The sequence below is a fragment of the Triticum urartu genome, chromosome 4 (assembly GCF_003073215.2).
Source record: "Triticum urartu cultivar G1812 chromosome 4, Tu2.1, whole genome shotgun sequence".
Taxonomy (NCBI): Eukaryota; Viridiplantae; Streptophyta; class Magnoliopsida; order Poales; family Poaceae; genus Triticum; species Triticum urartu.
In genome coordinates, this window is record NC_053025.1 from 504,602,295 (window position 1) to 504,611,359 (window position 9,065).

The following is a 9,065-nucleotide window of genomic DNA, read 5'->3' on the forward strand; positions in this document are numbered from 1 at the left end:
CGTGTCAGGCATTTATTCCGGAGAGAGATATGGGTTCACGTGATCCATCAAGGGCCATCGTTGGTCCTTGCAATCTGGCCACTTCTCCGTCGGAAGGCGCAAAAATCCAACCCTCTGGTCTAGGCGTGCAGGTGCGGCCAACGCCCTCGGGACCTTGGTGGACATGCGGGAGCCCATTCCGCTTCGGAAAATGATGGAACGCCACGACCACGACACATAACCCGCAGGCCGCAGCATCGTTATCTACCACACAAGGAACTGAACTGTCCAACTGAAGAAGATAAGGTGAAAGTCATGGGGAGAATTCCAACTCAAGAAAGGGTGAAAGTCATCGGAAATCCGTTGGTGCTCCTCCCCAGAGCACGCGCTCCCGCGCTCGAAAATATTTTTTGAAATATCAAAAAAGTTCAACAAAAATTCTAGGTTTTCTTTGTCACATTCAAATGCTACATACAAATTTATAGGCAAAAATATTAAACATTTTTGGCCTGTCACTCTAAATTTGTTTTTTTCACCAGCAAGACACCATTGCTCCGTTTCGCATAAAAAATTTCAAGGATGCTTGCGACACTAACACAAACACCTATAAAAAAAATCAGAATTTTTTAAAACATTTAGTATATTTTTTGTTTACTATTCACGCGGGAGCAAAACGCCATTCTCTGAAAGTCATGGAGAAAAGCATGCATGTCCTACAAATGAGATGATTCCAGTGCGAGACTGGTAGGGTTTTTTCTTCAACCACTTAATTCCTCGTCCCAAACAGCGAGATGGCATACAATTACCGCTTACCACAGATACTGTTACACAGACTAAACCTGGCGATAAGATGATTTCAGTGCGAGACTGGTAGGGTTTTTTCTTCAACCACTTAATTTCTCGTCCCAAACAGCGAGATGGCATACAATTACCGGTTACCATAGATACGGTTACACAGACTAAACCTGGCGATAAGGTTGATACTGGCCGATACACAGGCGGCAGGCGGTCGTTGTGGGATATATATACAGTCATATACATTACACGTACCAACACCCATTACAGCACTAATATTAGCACAACCACAAACACTGTACAAACCTAATCTTATGAGGAAGGCATCAGCAGCGATCTCAGCAATGCGCTGATATCACCGATGCAAGAAATACTCGATGATGACCGTTACGTTCATTCGGCAGGGACGTCAGAGCTCTGCCCTGAAAATTTACAGGGTGGACTTGATTGATAAACCATAATCAAGTGCGCAGACAGAAAATCAAACTGATTGGCAAATGAAAGGTTCAAATTCAGCTACTTGGGTTGGTTAGGGTTATGATGAATTTAGAATCAACAGCCAGAAATACATATTGCTACAAACAGCTGTCGGAAAATTTAACATCACTGCAGCTTATTTTATTTCCTAGGAGTGAGTAAGCCAATGGAAAATATATGTGAAGCATGTACCTATTTCTGGGTTAGGAGGACTTGTTAGTGGACCTTCATCTATGCTAGCACTACCTTCATTCCTGTCAAGAAATTCATCGACACCAGCAAGTCAGGGTCATAATCAATTGATAGAAGTCATAAAACAGGGTTACCATACCAGATCGTTGTGCGTACTGCCATTGGAAACAACTGGTACAACTACAGTGCTGGAAATTTCACCGAAATATTCCTGTACCAGCACCAATACATACCAGTCCAATGGCAAATACAACACCGATATGTAACCCTGTTGTCATTTTGCTACGCTCCACAAGTCCACAATTCAGTAATTAGTAAATTACCCTTGATTGATCTGTGGGTCGCTTGTATGAGTAGTCATTGTTAAAAGGGCCCCTTCAGAATCAACATCAACTTTGTGTTTCTCTGTGCTCTATATTATGATATTCATAAATCATTAGCTCTGTTATCTAGTTTAAACTGAACAAAGAAGCAAAAAAATTACGTTGCGGTAAAACTAAGTTATACATTTTAACAAAAGAAAAGCTTACCGAGGTTGCATCTCCCATCCATCCAGGAATAAATTCTGACAGAAGATTCATGTATTTTTCCATAGCAATCTCAGGATGCATGTTTCCTAACTTTTGCCAAGAGACCCTGACAGAACAACGAGTGGCTGTTACCAGCTAAGCATGGTGCACCTACACAGAACCCCTCAGAATACAGAAGTATAAAATTTATTACCAGCAACTGGTAGCACATCATTGTCAAATAATCACACCAATAGATGTCTAACCATTTTTTCTTTAAGGTGTTCCACACTCAACACTAGAAGTCTAAAATTGTAGAATGATTGTCAAGTCAAAATCAGTACAAGATTGTATATCTCTTATTGGATTTCGTGTGCGTATTTTCCTCATGTCATTTTCTTACTCATACTTTCCAAGTACTTTGACACATTCAACAGAATTATTGGAAATAAAATACATGTATGTAGCACATTCATAATTGTTGCAAGTACAACTCCAGCATCAGTTCTTTGTAAATAAATATGATTGACAGATCACACATCAGAAATAGCTGCAAGATATCTGCCATGACCATGTCATGTCATGTATATCAGTTAGGTGTGTGTTAGTACGTCAACATTTCAGTAGTACACTTTTGACCAGCATTCCATATCTTAACATCTATGAAACCTTCTCGTTCCAAAACAGGTAAGTTTGGTTGTTAGATGTGTACCACCACTGGTTGGCAGTGGTCTGTTTAATTAATCAATATATAAGGCTTATAGATTTGGCCAACAAGACTCTAAAGACAAATCTACCAGCTTCTTTTCTCACATTTTAAAGCATATGCTTGCATTACAAGAATATCACTCTGCAGTATACGGTTTATTGCTCGCAACTCATAAGATAATGACTATCAGGATACAACATCTCTCAACTAATGCTCTACCAGATAGCTCTTCAAAGTGAAAAAGAAAAGGAAAAACACTCATGGATAACAACGACCTAGGATATCATCACAGCTGGGTTCAGAACTTAGGATCTCAGGCAGTATTTGCAGCTCCAAAACAGGGTGTTTGTGCCGCGTTAACAGGTAAGGACAGGTATCTTCCCATTGAAATGGACTAAATCACAACAGTACACTCTAGGTTTAAACATAAGATATGCATGTTTGCAGACAGGCTTCTCATGTTATGACACCATTCTGAAGATATGATCACAGGGCCACCAGCTAAATTTGCACAAGAATCTACAAGGTATACATTAAAATTCTTTGCTACAGCTGTACCTTACCCCCAAAAAACTTAGGCAAGAGAGGTTGTCCAGTGCCTACTTGCTGTCAATTATGCCAAATTAGAGAACAGATCGACAGAAGGTAAATCACTTGTTGTAGAATTGTCAATTCAGTTTACAGAGGAAATTGCACCAGACCAACCTATAATATTGAGTTTACGCAAAGCCCAACAGTACTTGTCATAATGGCACAAGATTTACTATTTCGTACGTGGTCCCAAACTAAAAGGTGGTTAAATCGTTTTTTTATTAAGCATATCTTTTGTTGCAAAAATTTGAAAACACGCGTGGTATCTCTAGTGGGATTTCCTCCACTTTGCAGGTAAGGGCTATAATCCTTTTGTTACGTGCCAATTCCAGGAAAGGTGGAGAAGATAGATGGGTACACTGACAGGTGAGACCCGCCTGCCAGTCCATCATTTCAAATTTCAAATGGTTTCTAACTGATGAGGTCTATAGAGATATAACAAACAATTTATATGCCAACATATTACTTAAATGTGTTATGTGTACGATGTTAAAGTTTTAGCAATTTATTCAGAACATTTCAACAATGTCAACCTAGCTGCAAAATTTATCCTGAGAACTGCTTCTATTAGTTTCATCATGCCCATTTTTGGTTTCTTGACTTCCTAATAACAGACAAGAATCCTCTCAGAATTAGCTACAAAGCCTTTGAGGCAATTAATGATCATATATCGACTATGATGACACTACATGTATCTTGATACATATGCTTTGGTTGCAATGCTTGATTCATGTTGTGCATATACATAAAGATAGTGTTTCGTCTGCTTCTATTAATGATTAAATTGCACTCTGTCAAATAATGCCAGGTTCATCTGTTCATGTATAGCTTAGTCAAAAAACTCAAAAAGATTCCTGTAAATCATGCAGCCTTATCCATTGACGAAAGAACACTATAGGAGAGACATCCTTACACACTACACATTAAATCACTTGGTTTAAGTGCACCATGTTTCCCCATTAGAAGTAATAGACACGGTACCAGATATATTTGATTGCCATTATGGTATAGCTACCTTTTTGGTCTTCTGCCAACTTGCAACAGCCAAGCACCAAACAATTCAATTGTCCATGTTATTTCAGCTTTATGCATTGACAGATCAATGTAGCAGGAGACATCCTTACACACTACGAAGTTAGTTACCTGGTTTCAGTGCACGACTTTTAAGCTAGCTTTTAATCATAGTCCCCATTAGAAGTAATAGGCAAGGTACCAGATAAATTTGATTGCCATTATGGTGTAGCTACCATTTTGGTCTTTTGCTAACTTGGAACAGCCAAGCACAAAACAATTCAGTTATTCATGTTATTTCTTCCTTACTGAGATTTAGTACACCCCACATTCCTTGAAGAAATATAGAAATGGTCCAATGTTATTACCATTGGCAGGGGGTTGGGTACTCAAGCGTGTTTTGTAAAAGTATCATTGACTAATACGTATGACTTGCTGCATCATAAGAAAGATAAGTGGAACCAGAGTATCAAAGAGAGATAAAAACACAAACCATTTTGCACGAGAAGAAGGTCTCAGTGTAAGGGGTTGTGCAGCGTCATAACAGGGACCATCAACTGCAACCTTGAGAAGTCCCTGCAGCTGCAGCTGCACATCGGTATTCAGCTTCGACAGAGCAGCCGCCCCAGTGTCACTAGCTGCAAATGCCGCTGCTGCACCAAATCTCTTCTCCACTTCACTTCTCTCAATCCCTTCCCACTCTTCAAACTCCATGCTCGCTCTAGCCTCGTCTTCCGGCATCCCTAGCAATGTGGTATCCTTCTCGGGTAACTGAACATCCACTTTGTCATTAGGGCTGTCTTCTTGGCTGACACTTAGATCATCCGATTTCTTAAGAGCCGGCTCGTCCTTAGGGACCAGTTCTTCATGCTGATCATCCCTGCCGGCCTCACATTGAGCTTCCTCCTTACTGTGAACTTCTTCCTGTGGAACAACAACTTCTTCCACAGATTGTTCTTTCATTTCCTCATCCTTTGCTGCGGCGTCGGGAATCACTCTTGGAGCCACAACGAGAGGCAATTCGTGCTGACTCGCTTCAATGACTTGCTCCTCCTGCTTCCCAGGTATAACGTCAAGAACATCCGAGGGTATAGTCTCGGGAGCCAGTTCACGCTGAATCACTTCAGCAGCTTGCGCTCCCTCCTCCCTCTCCTCCGGTCCTGCATCAATAACTTCTGCAGGAGCAGCCCCCACATCCAGATGGAGCTGCTTCACTTCAACAGCTTCCATGGCATGAACTTCCTGCTTCAGCAAGCCCGCATCAGGGACTTCACTCGGGGCAACTTCAGCGCCCAGATCATTCCGCTGCTGGGTTGTCTCTTCCTCCAACTCCACGCCAAGAACCTCTCTGGGAGCAGCCTCATCGCCCGAATCCCGCGGCTTCACTTCGACAGCCGCCTCCGCGGCGGCGGTCAAATCGCAGTGCTTCTTGCCAACTTCACCCTCCTCCTTCTGCTCCCGCGACACGGTGCCAAGGAACAGCTCCGGAGCAAGAAGCGTCGCCGGAACCCCCTCTTCTTCCGCGGCCACCCACTCGGTCATCCCCTCCGCGACGGCCGCGGGGGCCTTCTCCACCTCGACCCACCCCTCGGCGAGAGCCGGAGCCGCCGCCACATCCGCCCACGCTCCCACCTCGTTGGCCTCGACGGTCCTCTCCTCCTCCGCTTTTTCCTCCGCGATCACGTCAGCGCGATCGCGGCGGGGGGGATCATTGGCCCCGGAGAAGAGCTTGGCGAGCAGGACGGCAACGAGGAGGGTGGCCGCCGCCGTGAGGAGCAGCTCGAACAGCAGCTCCATGAATCCCGGGCGAGGAGGGGCGGGGGAGGAAGCGAGGCAGCGGATGCGGATGCGGCTTCTCGCTTGCTTTTCTTGTTCGGTTGGGTCGGCGAGGGGAAGGGGGAAAGAGAAAGCGGAAGCAGCAGAAGAGACGAGGGCGGAGACGGAGGTGGGTGCGTGGGGGGCGAGAGTAAAGGGGGTGGGGCGCCAAAAGGGAGAGGCATATTCGGGGGCGGATACGACCGCCACGAGGGAGTGAGGGAGGGCGAGCGGAAAAGGTCTCCTCGACCGCCAGCCGCTTGGGGCGACGCCGTCAGGGGGTTTTCGTTTCCTTGCGCCCGGCTACGCGACGACGGAGGTCATCGGCGAGAAGGGCGGCGACGGCGACAGCCAGCGCCGGACCGCCAACGTTTGGAGGTTTGGGTGGGGGGTTTCGGCCTTTTGCTCGCTTTGCGTGTGCTGCGCGCTTTCGGTGCGAAATTTCTCCGCGCTATTGATGGTCGTTTCCTTTCTTTCCTTCTCCCCCCTTCATTCCCCTCTTCCTGACGCCACATATATATTTTTTGGAACGAAGGCAAAACATTTGACTCGTGAAGAAGAAAATAAAGTGTTTATTACTCCCTCCGTTTCATAATATAAGAACGTTTTTGATGCTACACTAGTATAAAAAACATTTTTATACTATGGAACAAAGGGAGTACAAGCCTTGAACTGCAAAAGTTGTTACTCTCCCAGAATGATGGTTCCTAATTTTTTTGGTTCTTGCGGCCACGCAAAGAGAAGCTTCAAGTTTGATGTTGCGGAGCGAATTGTTCATGGCGAGTGTCGGTGTCAAAACCGGCGGATCTCGGGTAGGGGCCCCGAACTGTGCGTCTAGACCGGATGGTAACAGGAGGCAGGGAACACTTTGTTTACACAGGTTTGGGCCCTCTCGATTGAGGTAATACCCTACTCCTGCTTGATTAATGTTGATGATATGGGTAGTACAAGAGTAGATCTATCACGAGATCAAGGAGGCTAAACCCTAGAAGCTAGCCTATGGTATGATTGTTGTGTATGGAGTTGTATATCATCTATCGACTAGCCTGGCCCTGGTTTATATAATGCAGCGAAGGCCTAGGTTAACAAGAGTCCTAGCCGAATACGCCGGTGGGGAGAAGTCCTTGTCTTGATCGCCAAGTCTTCGTGGAATATTCCTTGTATGCGGCAGCTGTCCGAACCGGCCCATGAGTATATGGCCATGGGGGCCTCGGCCCGGTCTAATAGATCGGGAGGCGACGTGGTGAGTACCCCCTAGTCCAGGACACCGTCAGTAGCCCCCTGAACCAGTCTTCAAGTTAGGGACGCTCCTCGATTCTTCCAAACTGTTCTTCATCTTCGGTCGCCGGTCTTGAAAACTGGTTCAACAAATCTTCTCATCTTCTAGCTTGAGGATCGCCGAAATGCATTCGGCGAGTTTACACGTCGGGTATCCGAGGAGCCCCTTTAAGTTTCCGGCCTTTATCAATGCCTTGTTATTTTTATGCCACACCTCGGGTTTGAAGTTGTTCCCGGAAGGCAGTGTCCTCTTGCGTCCGAGCTTTAACGCCGAACTGTATTCGAGGTATCTTTTGCAGCCGAGCACCAATGCCGGACCGCTTCCCAGCTCTAACGCCGGAATGTATCCGAGCTCCAACGCCGGACTATGTATCCGAGCTCCAACGCCGGACTGTATCCGAACTCCAACGCCGGACTATATCCGAGGTGTCATATCACCTTGGTTCAAAAAAGTTTGAAGGAGTTTAGCCGAGCTTAATGCCGGAAATGCCCTCTATGGAGCCAGCCACTAGCGCCCGAGCTTTATGCCGGACTGCTTCCGAGGTGGTGCACCACCCCGAATGTGGGCCGATTTTTGTGAATATTTTTTATTGGTGCAATTTATTCTCTACCGAGATATATAGCCAATGGCCCTCAAGGTGTGTATCGGGCTAAAACCCGAGATGCACCTGAAGGATGACGTAAGACCGCTGATCCCAGTAGCCGCTGAGACTCAGGCTGATTTGCAAAATCGGCCTGAGGATCAAGTCCAAGCTCGGCAGAATACTTCGGGACACTAAAAGCGGCGTGCTCAGTCCTCGAGACTCAGGTTGGGTGCGGCCGACCAACCTGAGGATCAAAATCTCCTTGGAAACTATATTGCACATAAAATTTTCTGCATTGGACAAGCAATGCAGTAGCCCCCGAGACACTGGTCGGGTGGCAACACCAGATCAGAGGATCGATGTGCCCCTTTAATATCTGTAAATAATAAGCCCGAAGCCCAGTAGCCCCCGAGCCTTAATGCAGGCACGGGTGGCCGAATTAAGGATCAATATCCATAGTAAAATCACAAATTATGTGTAATGACTCTATGTATCCAAGTACTTTACGTCATTAATGCTCAGATCCGCATTGTACAAAACTTTGTTAACCGACCATCGGCTTCCACCTCCTCGGCCGGTAGCCGAGGAGTGTTTGTCCTACTTTATAAAACCTTTATGAGGGCAAAGATTTGAAGGAAATATGCCCTAGAGGCAATAATAAAGTTATTATTTATTTCCTTATAATCATGATAAAGGTTTATTATTCATGCTAGAATTGTATTAACCGAAAACATAATACATGTGTGAATACATAGACAAACAAAGTGTCACTAGTATGCCTCTACTTGACTAGCTCGTTAATCAAAGATGGTTATGTTTCCTAACCATGAACAATGAGTTGTTATTTGATTAACGGGGTCACATCATTAAGAGAATGATCTGATTGACATGACCCATTCCATTAGCTTAGCACCCGATTGTTTAGTATGTTGCTATTGCTTTCTTCATGACTTATACATGTTCCTATAACTATGAGATTATGCAACTCCCGTTTACCGGAGGAACACTTTGGGTACTACCAAACGTCACAACGTAACTGAGTGATTATAAAGGAGTACTACAGGTGTCTCCAAAGGTACATGTTGGGTTGGCGTATTTCAAGATTAGGTTTTGTCACTCCGATTG

At 45.1% G+C, this 9,065-nt stretch overlaps 1 protein-coding gene across 1 annotated transcript; it reads right to left on the reverse strand.

Moving 5' to 3' along the window:
* Positions 1-939: 939 nt before the first annotated feature.
* On the reverse strand, positions 940-6,212 carry LOC125552300 (acyl-CoA-binding domain-containing protein 5-like). The gene is made up of 5 exons (XM_048715794.1): positions 4,757-6,212; positions 1,974-2,079; positions 1,767-1,855; positions 1,444-1,505; positions 940-1,196 (listed from the first exon to the last, which is right to left on the reverse strand). The coding sequence occupies exons 1-5, from the start codon at positions 6,058-6,060 to the stop codon at positions 1,168-1,170; spliced, it is 1,590 nt and encodes a 529-aa protein (XP_048571751.1). The 5' UTR covers positions 6,061-6,212; the 3' UTR covers positions 940-1,167.
* Positions 6,213-9,065: the final 2,853 nt, after the last annotated feature.

Coding starts and splice junctions, on each gene's coding strand:
- LOC125552300 (XM_048715794.1), bottom strand. CDS start 6,060: ATGGAGCTGCTGTTCGAGCTGCTCCTCACGGCGGCGGCCACCCTCCTC. Junction 2,080..4,756: donor CCTTCTTCTCGTGCAAAATG/GTTTGTGTTTTT, acceptor TTGTTCTGTCAG/GGTCTCTTGGCAAAAGTTAG. Junction 1,856..1,973: donor GGATGGGAGATGCAACCTCG/GTAAGCTTTTCT, acceptor ATCATAATATAG/AGCACAGAGAAACACAAAGT.